At 35.9% G+C, this 12,584-nt stretch overlaps 1 protein-coding gene across 1 annotated transcript in view; it reads right to left on the reverse strand.

Annotated features, from left to right (window-relative positions):
- Positions 1–12,584, reverse strand: part of Chmp2b (charged multivesicular body protein 2B) — a 30,756-nt gene extending 18,172 nt beyond the window's left edge. Inside the window, exon 1 of the mRNA XM_026394003.2 lies at positions 12,310–12,584. Coding sequence (XP_026249788.1) covers positions 12,310–12,343 — 34 coding nt within the window. The 5' untranslated portion in view covers positions 12,344–12,584. The remainder of the gene's footprint in view (positions 1–12,309) is intronic.

The following is a 12,584-nucleotide window of genomic DNA, read 5'->3' on the forward strand; positions in this document are numbered from 1 at the left end:
GTTGACCCTATTTCTCCATTAGATTATAGGGTGGGCCTCTACTGCTCAAGATTTACTGGGTCCCATTCTTGATGTTGGTTGCATATAGAAACACATGTGCAGGGATTACATATAGAAACACATGTGTGTGAAGGGAAATCTCCACTCTCTGAAGAGTCACTGGAATAAACTGACAAAAATCAAACAGGAGAAAAAGCATACTTTTTTTTTAACACACATACACACACAAAATTCATGGAGGAGGGGATTTACAGGAGTATGGTTACCTACCAGCTCGAAACTATCTGAATTATTATTACCCACTATATAGAAATTTATATACCTCTTTGTGGAAGTGGAGGACAGGGAATGTCAAGGGACGAATAAATGACTTCTAGGGAAATACACGGACTGGGAAAAAGTGTAGTTGGCATGCAGAACACCTCATAATATGTAAATGAATGCAACAGAGGATGATGGTATGTGACTAAGTATGTCAACAATCTCTGGTTTCTTTTCCTATGATGTGAGTTTAATTAATGGCAGCTCAGGGAAGAGATCCGGAGGTAGCTGTTTTCTTCCTTGGGGGTTCAGACTATAAGTAGACAAGAAGACAGCTTCTTCCAGTGTTTGCTATTAAGTTCTTTTAATTTAAAATAATCAGCATTCTTTAGTGCCATATTTTGGTATAATTCCTGGATTTTTTTTTTCAATAGTATCTCTACAGTGAAGATGTAGAAAGTGGGGGCTTTTTCTCCTGCTACTAACTTTCTTCTCCTAAAATGACTAGGACTTGATGGAAAACACTTCTTATTTAAAAGAGAGAGGGAAGATGTTATGTAGACAAATATTTGGGAAATGTTGAAATTGAAAAAAAAATTTGTTTGCTTCAAGATACTGTATGTTTAATATGTAAATACACATTGCAAGTCTTTAAGAGGAAAATATACTATAGATTATTTGTCAAATTTACTAAACCAAGAATCCCTTTTAAGAAATATCTATTAATATTTCCTAGATATTACTGTTTCATGGAGCATTGGTTTGGATTCTAATGTAAAAATAACAGAATGTATTAGTTACTAGAGTTAAATAAAAATTACAGGAGGATATTGCTTTCGATGAAGTTCCTGTACTAGGTCACAAAAGACCACTAAAAATCAAAACAGACTTACTCTTACTACATGTTTCATGTCATTAAATGTAAAGTGTTAGCTGACTTTCTAAGAAATCAGGAGACAAAAGCCAGACTTCCAAAGTTAGTTTCAATGAAGTTCTCTAAGTTTAAACTTCAAAAAGGTATCTGAAGTAACTGATGTTAATTATTTATTATCAGATTATTATTTATCTCTCTGTCCCTGCCTAACTAGGAAAGTAACTCTGAAATGACCAATCTATGAAATTCTATTCATAAAATTCCACAGACTGAAATCTAGAATCCCAATCTAGAATCATAATCTAGAAACCCCAATCTAGAATCACAGCTAAAGCCAATTAAGATCTTTAAGTTTGTTGTGGTTTTGTCTTTTGACCCCAGCACTATCAGAACAAAATATCACAAACTAGAGGCTTAAACAAAAGATATTTCTCACAGTTTTGGAGAACTGAAGTACAAAATCAAGTGCCATTAGTTTTGCTTTCTCCTGGGCCATTGTCCTTGCCTTATAGATGATCACCTACTTGCTGTGTCCAAACATGGTCTTTTTTCTGTGTGTGCCTTTTCTGATGTCTATTCCTCTTCTCATCAGACCAGTCAAGTTCAATCCAGACCCCACCCTTATGACCTCACTTACTTTTAGTTACCTCTTTAAAGGTCCTATTTCCAAATACAGCCACACTTGAAATCAGACCTTCATCATACATTTGAAAGTGGAGAACATAATTTAGCCCATAAATCAAAATCTCTTTCCTCAAACATCTATGATCGACAAACAAACAATGAAGAAAAACTGTTCCCCTTTCAAAGCAATTATCAGCCTCTTCATCCTCAACTCAAACACACCTAATTCACTGTTTCTGGACCAAGCTTCCTACCTTGCCATTGCCAACAGGTTGGTATGAAGACATTTACCACTTTACCCACTATTTTGATAGAAAATGTGCTCTAAATTTAAAACTAAAATTACAAATATGAAGTACAACCACTTTGTGTTACCAAAGTCTCCCAAACTCACCTGGAAAGAGAAAGTGACAGTGCAGTGTTAGTGATTATGGTCTTCAGCCACAACAATACTACCCAGGAAAGCAAAGTCACTATACTGACAAGTTAACTGTGGTCAGATAATTGACATAGGTGTACACAGCTGATAAAGCATTGATTGCTAAGATTTAAAATTCTATCAATACACATTGTTTAATCACTAGATTAGTAAAATCAAAAGTATAAATTTGGTTTTTATTATGGGTTCCTGACACAAAGGGCCTAAAACCCTTGGGATATTCTAAATGATAACAAATCCTTTTTATCTTTCAGAATAAGCTCCTTTCTACCACATATGAGTATGCTATTGTATGTGTGGATTGGAGGAGGAAGTGGGATAAAGATGGGGCTAGACACCAGAAACATCAAACATTTGATTTTCAGCCCCTTTCCCTCCCTGTACCTTAAGGGTGGAAGGATTTCAGAGACTTGGATATAAAATGCCAAAGAGATTCAGAGCTTCCTAACAGCAGTGAACACATTTATGTGATGGGAAGGTGGCACACCCAGAGTGGGCACGGAAGCTCTGCATTTCTCCTTTAGTTCTATATATCTTCCATATGACTGTTGCTGAGTGATATTCTTTACAATAAACCAGTATTTGTAAATAAAGCACTTTCCTGAGTTCTGAGAGCAGTCCTATCAAATTATCAACCCTGGAGAGTAAGCTGTGGGAACACCTGGTCAGAAAGAAGCATGAGTGGCAGGCAACCTAGGAGTTGCAAGTGGCATCTGGGATGGGGCAGTCCTGTTAGACTGAGTCCTTGCTCTACAAGGTCTACTCTAACTCTGGATAATTAGTGTCAGAATTAAAATATATTATTGGACACCTAGTTTTCCAACCATCAAGGGTTTAGATTGGTATAGCCATCTTTATTGAAAAAAAGAAAGTGTTATGACAAAAACAAACATGAAATTTAATAACAGTTTGATTTTAATTTTCTTAGTTTTATATAACTACATGTACATTAACTATCACTATATATCATAAAAGGAAAAATAAAGAAAATTAACTACTGTATATTCCACAGTCTCACACTTGTTAATAGACCAATTAATATTTAAACAGTTCCAAGCTATAAACTCAGAGCATCTAATGTTACATAGTGTTATGATTATAACACTTTAAAACATATTATGGTAAGTAGAAAATGAGAGTAAAACATCTTTTCATAGGGAAACAATAGGAATAGACTAAAACAAATAAATTGCTCTTCAATTTTTCTTAAGCAGCCACTATGTTAAACATACATTTAATGATTTGGCTTCTAGATAATTCAGAATGGATAAAATGAAAAAAGTAGAGACATATTTAATGTTTTTTAAAGCCAGATTTCTTTTCCACTAGATTTATTTCTTTTTAGGTTTCATATCATCACAAGGCTACAAATTCTTCAAAAGCAAGAAATACATATAAGAAGAGATCCCCTAAATTTAATTACAAGGGCCAGAGGATGGAGATGAGGAGAGATGGGGGAAGTTAATCAACAACAAAATAACAAAAACCTACTTCACAATCCTGAATGTATGTTAGAAACCTTATATTGAAAATTCCATCATTATTCCCTAAACATCACCACATTCTATTTACCATCACAACCAACCCAAAAGCAACAATTATTTCTTATCTGTCTTCTTATTCCAAAGCTTTCCCCAACTCACATTATTCCAACTCTCTTATTGCAAGTCAATATAAAAACATCTGCTAATTCCCCAAATTTTCATTATAAAATTAATCTTCGTTAGAGGTCCAGTAGACATTCTGCCACCTGTTCTCTATAATTGATGCTGGATGTGGTGGCAACTTGTTTCAGGATGTGTAAGGTCCAATAAACTCTTTTATTTCAAAGATTCTAAGAGTGGTTTGATAACATATTTATTTAGATGTTTGTCAGTACTCCCATTTTTTACTTGATGTTAAATACTATCTCAATATATTATACTTCATATTCTAAGAGAGTACAGTTACAATGAAATGTAAAAGGACTGGTCTAAAAAGCACATTTAACATATTCCTTTAAAGAGAAAAATAAAATCTACTGATTATCAAGAAAGATGACTCATAATTTAACAGCAGTAAAACCTGAACTATGAAAAGATGTCTTTCTACAACAGAAACATGGATCACTTAACTAACCAGCTAATCTCTAAGATGTTAACTTTCATTTCCATGTACAGAACCCAATATATCTGATGACCTTCAGATAACATCTCAATGTGTGCATAATGCCTCTCCTTGTTTTTCAATCCTATGTATAGACTAACACAAAGCACATAAATTGTGGTGAGGCAACATATCTGTTTAAGGAAAACACAGTAACTAGTCCCAGGAATCAAGATCAATTGTGTTGTTCAAGTTAGGCCAGAGAAAAAAGAAGACATGTCTTGGATGATGAAGATTCTGTTCAGCATGCAGCCTTCCTGTTCACTGTTTTAGTTCCCTTCACTTCTCCCTATAAAACCCCTTTCACTTACCTGAGTTCCCCAAAATGGAGCATTGATGGACCATAGTCTCTCTATCTTATCAGGCCATCCCTGAACGAAACTGATTCATTCTCATCATCTCTCATGTCCTAAGTATTGGCTTTCAAGCAGTGAGCAGCTGAACTTAGGTCCGATAATATGATCTCCATCAAGACAATCACAGAAATATGTACAGGTACTATTGATACCTAGGAGATAGATAGAATATATGGTTCCTGTCCACACTCTGCTTCTTTCTTTATGCAAAAAAAAAAAAAAAAGCCTGAACTTTTTAAAAAACTTTAACACTTCATCCACCTTGTGGGGCTATTGAGAAATACTTCAGAATATGTGATAATAGAAAACTTTCAAATGTGAAAATGCTTAAGGTGTATAGGTCTGTTACAGCATGTTCTCTCCATTACCGTTCACTCAGCGAGATTAATAAGGTCCTGGAAACAGCCCCACCCACCACACTTTTCTGGCCTATGCCAAGAACACCACTTAGGGAAAGTTCACCCAGGCCAGCTCAGGGATCAATGTGTACTTCAAGATTTTCAGGCTCTTTTTTATCAATGAAATAGATGTGACAACATCAAAGACTTAAGTTTGGGACTTTAAAAGATACACTGAAAACTCTTTCTGCCTTCTTCAATTCTAAGTCAATTGGGTTTACTTGTTTAAGGTCAAAAGATTTAACCAAAACAAAATAAGCCAAACCCCAACTTGAATTTTGGCTTACTTCCCTGTACCTTGCTCATTCACATAAAATTTGCACATTTGAGAATTAAAATAAAAAGCAATTATTAACTATAATAGGAACATTCATTAACTTGAAAGTCATACAGGTTGAAGTACCTTTCTTTGGGGACAAGGGAAGAGGCCTGTCTCAAGTTTGCAGGACAGTTCAGGATTGCTGTCTCAGGAGTGCTGAGGCACATCAGGGAGATCACAGTATTCATGGGGATTCAACCTGGTTTAGTAGATAGCATTTGTTCTACTGAATTCTGTAATGTGATTTACTATAAGGACACAATGGACTAAAAAAAAAACCTAATAAGTCATATTTTCTACTTTTAAATGTATTTCTTTGTGAAAAATCATTTTATCTTTACAATTTTATTGCCTATCAGTTATCCTGATTCTAGCCAACACATGGATAAAACAGCACTTAAAATATTCCTATATCCTGCTTTCTGGGAAGTTTCTACTTTAGACTTTACCTATAAACTCTGTAACAGCTGGCATCAGTGGGAATAGTGAGTATTGTGGTACTGGTATTAACATTAGACAAACTCCAGTTAGAACTATGGACAGAAGAAAAACCCTGAGTGTTAGTTCAGATAAAATAGGTTAAAGGTGCAAAAAGGCAGAACGTGCCTAGAAGAAAGAAGTGGAATACTAAAGAGAAAATGGGAGACTAAAGCCTTTGGAAGCATAATAGGAAAAGAAAACAACATTCTATTTGATTTTGTCTGACCAATGAATCTCTCAAAAGTCATTCAAACCCTGAGAGAAATTCAGTCACACAAATTTATTATCATTATTATTATTACAATTTTAGTGTTTTCAAGAGTTGAAGAAAAGTTCTGAGATGGGCATGTACCAGAAAACCGCTGAGTCTAATTTGGTCTTAGGAGTCATGAAAGGAATGGAGAAATACTGAGGAAAAAAATTTTTCTACAGGAATATCTGTGCTAATAGTATAGAGAACTTTTACTAAGAAAAATGCTCTAAAGAGTATACTGTGCTCCTCAGTCCTACATTCAATTATTTTTCTTCGGTGTGCCAAGAATGAAGGAGCAAATAGAAAGTAAAATAAGAGTTTTTAAACATTCAGAATAATAAGCACTAAGGGGACATATGGCATTCTAGGGAAGATACTGTAGATGCCACCGTAAGAATGCTTTTATTCTGGAAGAAGGAGGACATGTTTCTTATGGTAATTCAGTGTGTATGGCTGGTAGATTTATTTACTCTCATCATCAATGTGGCACCACAACTGACTTCTTGACAGGACATTCGTTCCAATTTAGTCAAAACACAGACTGTTCTTGGACAGCTAGCCTATACTGATATCACTCCAGTGAGACCAAACCCCAACAGTTTTGCTCCTCTACTGTGTGTAACATTTCTCAAAGTATCTCTAAACCTGCACCAAGGCTCAGAGAGGATGCCAATAATGTGAATGTATAGAATAGTAAGCTCTAAATATGGAAAACACTTCTCATGTTCCCATTGTTTAGCATCTCTTGTCTCATTTGCATTCACTAGAACCAAAGTAGATTTTTCAGCATTCCTGAATGTGCATTATGCTTATTTTAGGACTTCCCTGTATTCCACGTTGGTTTTAGAGAGTCTTCAGCAGATTTTAAAATATCTCTACAGTAATTTACAATTTAGAGAATAGACCACACCATTAAAATAATAGTATTTACTAACCAAAAGGAGTACCTTATCTAACACAATCTGAAGTAACATTATAGAATACATTCTGGAGAAGGTTTTTGCCTCAGATGGTTCAGCTGGGTAGAGGAAGGGGGAAAAAATCTAGGAATATGGGCATTATAAGCAAAAAATATGTCAGAATAAGAAAGAGTATGATATACAGTATACTGATAATAGCATTACTGCTGGAGAAAAAAGTGGCCAGAGCCATGGCTAGAAAGAAAGGCAACGACTAGATCAAGGAGAGCCATGCATCCATAATCAAAGAGTTCACACTTGATTTATTGGTGCCAGACATTAAATAGTATTTTTGAGGAGTAGCACAGTCAGATTTAGGTTTCAGGACTGCTGATTACACAACCAATTTTGTAGGTAAAGAATTTAAGGGTTATGAAGCTTCAGTAAAGAAAAGAAGAAAGGTGATATAGTAAATTGCAAGATAAGTAGGATCTGAACTAGAGCAAAGAGTTGCAGACCCACACATTTACAAGTATCAAATACTCAAGAGGAAAAGAAACAGCAGGATTTGGTAGTTAGCAACTGGGTAATTAGCTGAAAGTAGAGGGCAAAAATCAAATACTGCTCACACTGGAAGAAGAAAACCCTGGGAAGAAAGTGATTTTCCCCACCATTGGGGATTAGACCCAGGGGAGCATTCCACTAAACTACATCTCCAGTTTTTTTAATTTTTGAGACAGGTTCTTACTAAATTGCTGAAGTTGGCCTCAAACTTACAATCCTCTTGCCTCCACCTCCCAAATCACTTGGGATTATAGGCATATGCCACCATTCCACCTTGGGAAGGAATCAATTTAAATAAGATGAAAAGTTCTGCTTCGGATCTCTAACTAGAGATGCTTTGATACATCTATTTGCAGATATTCAGCAAATTGTTGGACATACTGCTCCGAGAAATAAAAATTCTAGGTATTTGTACCTAGAAATACACTTTTGGAATACATTAGCACTTAATTTATAACTAAGACATGAGTGGACAGTGCATCATGCAAAGATAGCATGCACTGTTAAACAGTGAGAGCCCAAGATGAAACAGCAACAACAAAACCCACTAATATTTAATGCTCAGGTTTAACAAATAAAAAAGAAAAACTGGAAAAAGAAAAAGTAGTGGTCAGAGGCAAATTAGGAAAATGTTTTAGCCATGGAAGCCAAAAGGGAGACTTTCCAAGAAGAAATTATTATCAGGATCAAATATAAAACACAGGCCCAAGAGATTATCATTAAAATAAGTGGTCACTGGAATTGATGACCTAGAAGTCACTGATAATCTAGGTAAATGAAGAGGTCCTAGCTCTTCTACTTTGTGTCTTTATAATTTGGGGCAAGGTAGTTCCTTTCCTCTTAATTCCTCATCTATATAATGAGGATAATAGTGGTATTTATAGGCTTTATGAGAATTAAATAAGATAATGTATGCAAAATTGTTAGCATAGTACTGTCTTAGAATAGGACCTCAAGTTTGTCTTTATTGAACATACCAGATAAAAATTATAAAGTGATTGAAGAAATTCACTGTTTTTTTTTTTTTTTTAAACAGTGCTGAGGATCCAATCCATGGCCTTTCTAATGCTCTACCCCAAGCTACACCTTCAGCCCCAGGAAATGTCCCTTTTAAAAGGCATAGTTGCATCAGATAGAGCTCTAATCTCTTGGATATAAAAAGAACTCAAAAAGTTAAACAACAAAAAAACAAATGGCCCAATCAACAAATGGGCCAAGGACCTGAACAGATACTTCTCAGAAGAGGATATACAATCAATCAACAAATACACAAAAAAATGCTCACCATCTCTAGCAATCAGAGAAATGCAAATTAAAACTGCTCTAAGATACCATCTCACTCCAGTAAGAATGGCAGCCATTATGAAGTCAAACAACAAGAGCTGGCAAGGATGCAGGGAAAAAGGTACACTCATACATTACTGGTGGGACTGCAAATTGGTGCAGCCAATTTGGAAAACAGTATGGAGATTCCTTGGAAAACTGGGAATGGAACCACCATTTGACCCAGCTATTCCTCTTCTCGAACTTTACTCAAAGGACCTAAAAACAGCATACTACAGGGACACAGCCACATCAATGTTTATAGCAGCACAATTCACAATAGCTAGACTGTGGAGCCAACCTAGATGTCCTTTAATGGATGGATGGATAAAAAAATGTGGCATTTATACACAATGGAATATTACTCAGCACTAAAAAATAATAAGATCATGGCATTTGCAGGCAAATGGATGGCATTAGAGCAGATTATGCTAAGTGAAGTTAGCCAATCCCTAAAAAACAAATGCCGAATGTCTTCTCTGATATAAGGGAGGTGACTCAAAATGGGGTAGGGAGGAAAAGCATGAGAAGAAAATTACCTCTAGATAGGGAAAAGAGAATAAAATAGGCATTATTATCGCTGTGGGTATATATGTGACTGCATGACCAATGTAATTCTGCAACCTGTACACTCAGAAAAATGAGAAATTGAAATTGAATCCCATCTGATTCAAATATATGTCAAAAAATTTTAAAAATAAAAGGCATGGATGTTTGTGCATTTATGACAAGTCCTTATGGAATCCTGATTTACAGGTTCGTAGTTAGCTTCAATAAATAGGTCACTATTAGTCCACTGGGGGGCGGGGCACATTGTAGATACACAAAATAACCCTACATGTGTGTGTATATATTTTACAAGTCACTAAAAAAATGTCAAATACTTGATTGTAATTTCAAATTGGAAAGAATTTTCCTCTTAAATGGCATTGAGATACACCTCTCATTAATTTCTAGAAGAAAGTATACACTGAGGACACTTGTTCATCTTTGTGTCAAAAATGAATTAAACATAACTCTGAATAGTAATAAGTGCTATAATGTTGTCTCTCTTTTTAATTTGCATGCACAGTCGTCTTTAATGATATAGTATATAACTCTCCCAGCCAATCGGAAGAGACCAAAAGATTCAATTATTCCCCAGATCCACAAGCAGTTACCTATTTCCCTTATATATCAGAATTTCATTACTGCTAGAACAGACAAAAAGTCAGCATATAGTAAAAGATCTTATGATCAATAATCAACATGCCTGAGAATCTAGAGGCATGCATAAAAATACATTAAATTTCATAATATATAGCCTCATTACTGCTAAGAGTGCTGTCATCTTTTAAACAAACAAAAAAACTTCCCTTTAATAAAACAAGGAGTAAAAGCATCAGTAAAGCTCTGCATTAAAGTAATGAAAATATAATGTATAATTGAGATGTGAGTAAATGATTTGATTAATAATTTAAGAAAACATAAAGTATGTAGCTTGGTAGTTGTAGTAAACATATATGATGAACAAATTACATTCAGGAATTTTACACAAAGGTATTTAGTGGTATGGTTCCTAGCAAAAGTCCTTAAGACTATTTCCCCCAGAAAATAAGTCTATTCAGCAAAAACATTCCTTAGAAGGATTTACTAACTGCAAATGAATACATAGTAAAACACCCTCACTGCACATCTTCATTGTCCTTTTTTCCTCTCCTCTGTACTTCAAGTATAATAGTCACTAGACTGCCAAAAGCACCAGAAAGCACAGACCTAAGATATCTGTTTTTAAAAATATTTTGCAGATATTAAGCAACTAAAACTAAGATGTATGAACTCTATAACTTAAAAATGAATTCATTTTGTAACATCAAATAGGAAAAAAATGTTTTTTCCTCTGTTTAGCATTCTCACTACATAACACTAATCAAGAAAAATTCTCAATATACAAAACTCAAACAATAAGAAAATAAAAACCCTACCCTCCTTCAGCCCTGGAAATACTACACAATAACTGAGTACTGACACCGAAGGACTGAAAAAAAAAATAAAGGATTAAAAAGCATTTTCAAGAAAAATACACACAAAAAAGCTATTTCACATAGTTGTACTACATCATATACCAAGTTAGTAGCTATTCCAGGTATTGTAAATGGTACTTTTCAATTAGTAAAAAGTCAATGATCTGAAAAAAATATTTTTCAATCACATAATAAGCAAAAGTGCATTATGATTTATGAGAGATTAGGGATAAAATGGCATTATGTGTTGAAATGAAGGACAGAGCAGCAGGGTAAAGATGATGTCTTTGTTATCTTCCCCAAAACAATTTAGCTGGCATTGGAACAGTCAACACAAAGGAAAGAAGGAGTTACCTCCAAGTCAGGACAGAGCACTGTGGTTGTACCAATCACTGTCTAGCTGCCACTGCTCCTTTTGTGGCAGGGTTAGACCCTTACAAAGAAGTGATTCTCTGGTTGAACCAACAACAACTTAGTCTCAACATTTAATGGGAAACAATTTTTAAATAACTTGAATGAATTTAATACCTATCAACTGTCAATGAAAATATCAAGACTAATTAATCAGTGTTGTATAAATATACATTACAGTCATTGCATATGAACTCAAAACTTGTACACTTCAGTACATTCATTTTTTCTTATGATGACATTGAGCTAAACATATGAAACAAAGTAAGAAGAGTCTTTGTAATGTAAACTTCTATAAAAATACTATATAATACATCCCTTACTTTAGTTAGCAAAATCACCAGGGAGAAAAATCCATTATGAAAACTAAACCCAGGCACTTCCCTGGTATTTCTTTTATGTTTCTCCTGGAGTCAATTAAGTAACATTTGTTTCACATGTCTACTCAGGGATGTTCTTAAAAGGGACAACCGTTGGTCCAGACCCAAGTTCATTTTGTAACTGGAGTAGGCTAATCCTCTCCACATCCAAGCACACAGATTTATGGTTAGAATGCCTTATGTAGTACTATCCTAAATTGAAGGGAAAAAAAAAAAAAAAAAACAAGCAGAAGACACCAACAAGAAATTCATCAAATCACCCCAAGTCTAATGACACTCAAAGGCGAGCAGTACCCTGCGCCTCAAAATGCTCAAAACCCTGCTACAGAAAAACTAAAAATAGTAAATAACAGTGGGGGAAGTGTTGGAGACAGAAGTCAGACTGTCCAGGTGAGCCTGAAGTAGGTAGAGCCAGAGGTGATGGGGAAGCAGAAAAGTGACGCAGCCAGGGCGGTCACCTGTGGGGCAGATATTGACCCAGCCCCGCCCCCAGGGAAAGCAGCCAGAAATGCAGCCGGAAACCCTAAAAGACGCCGGGAAAACACACAGCTGGGCCCTGTAAGCCCATCCTGGAACTTACCATCCACAGTTTTCTTCTTGAAGAGGGACGCCATGGTTGGGGACCGCGCCCGGGCGGCCCGGCTCGGCCCGGTCCGGCCCGAGACTAGGAAAGGCAAGAAGGGAAAGGACGGGCCTTTGGAGGGCTCGGGGTGGCGGAGCGACCGAGCAAAAGGACAAGGGCCGGGTCGCCACACAGGACCCGTGGAGGGCGTGTATCCGCCAAGCTACCGCAGCCGCGTCGCGGGGAGCTCAGGTGACCGGGAACTAAGACACTTTTTGGAGAAGTCACTTCTA

The sequence above is a fragment of the Urocitellus parryii genome, chromosome 2, assembly GCF_045843805.1.
Source record: "Urocitellus parryii isolate mUroPar1 chromosome 2, mUroPar1.hap1, whole genome shotgun sequence".
Classification (NCBI taxonomy): domain Eukaryota; kingdom Metazoa; phylum Chordata; class Mammalia; order Rodentia; family Sciuridae; genus Urocitellus; species Urocitellus parryii.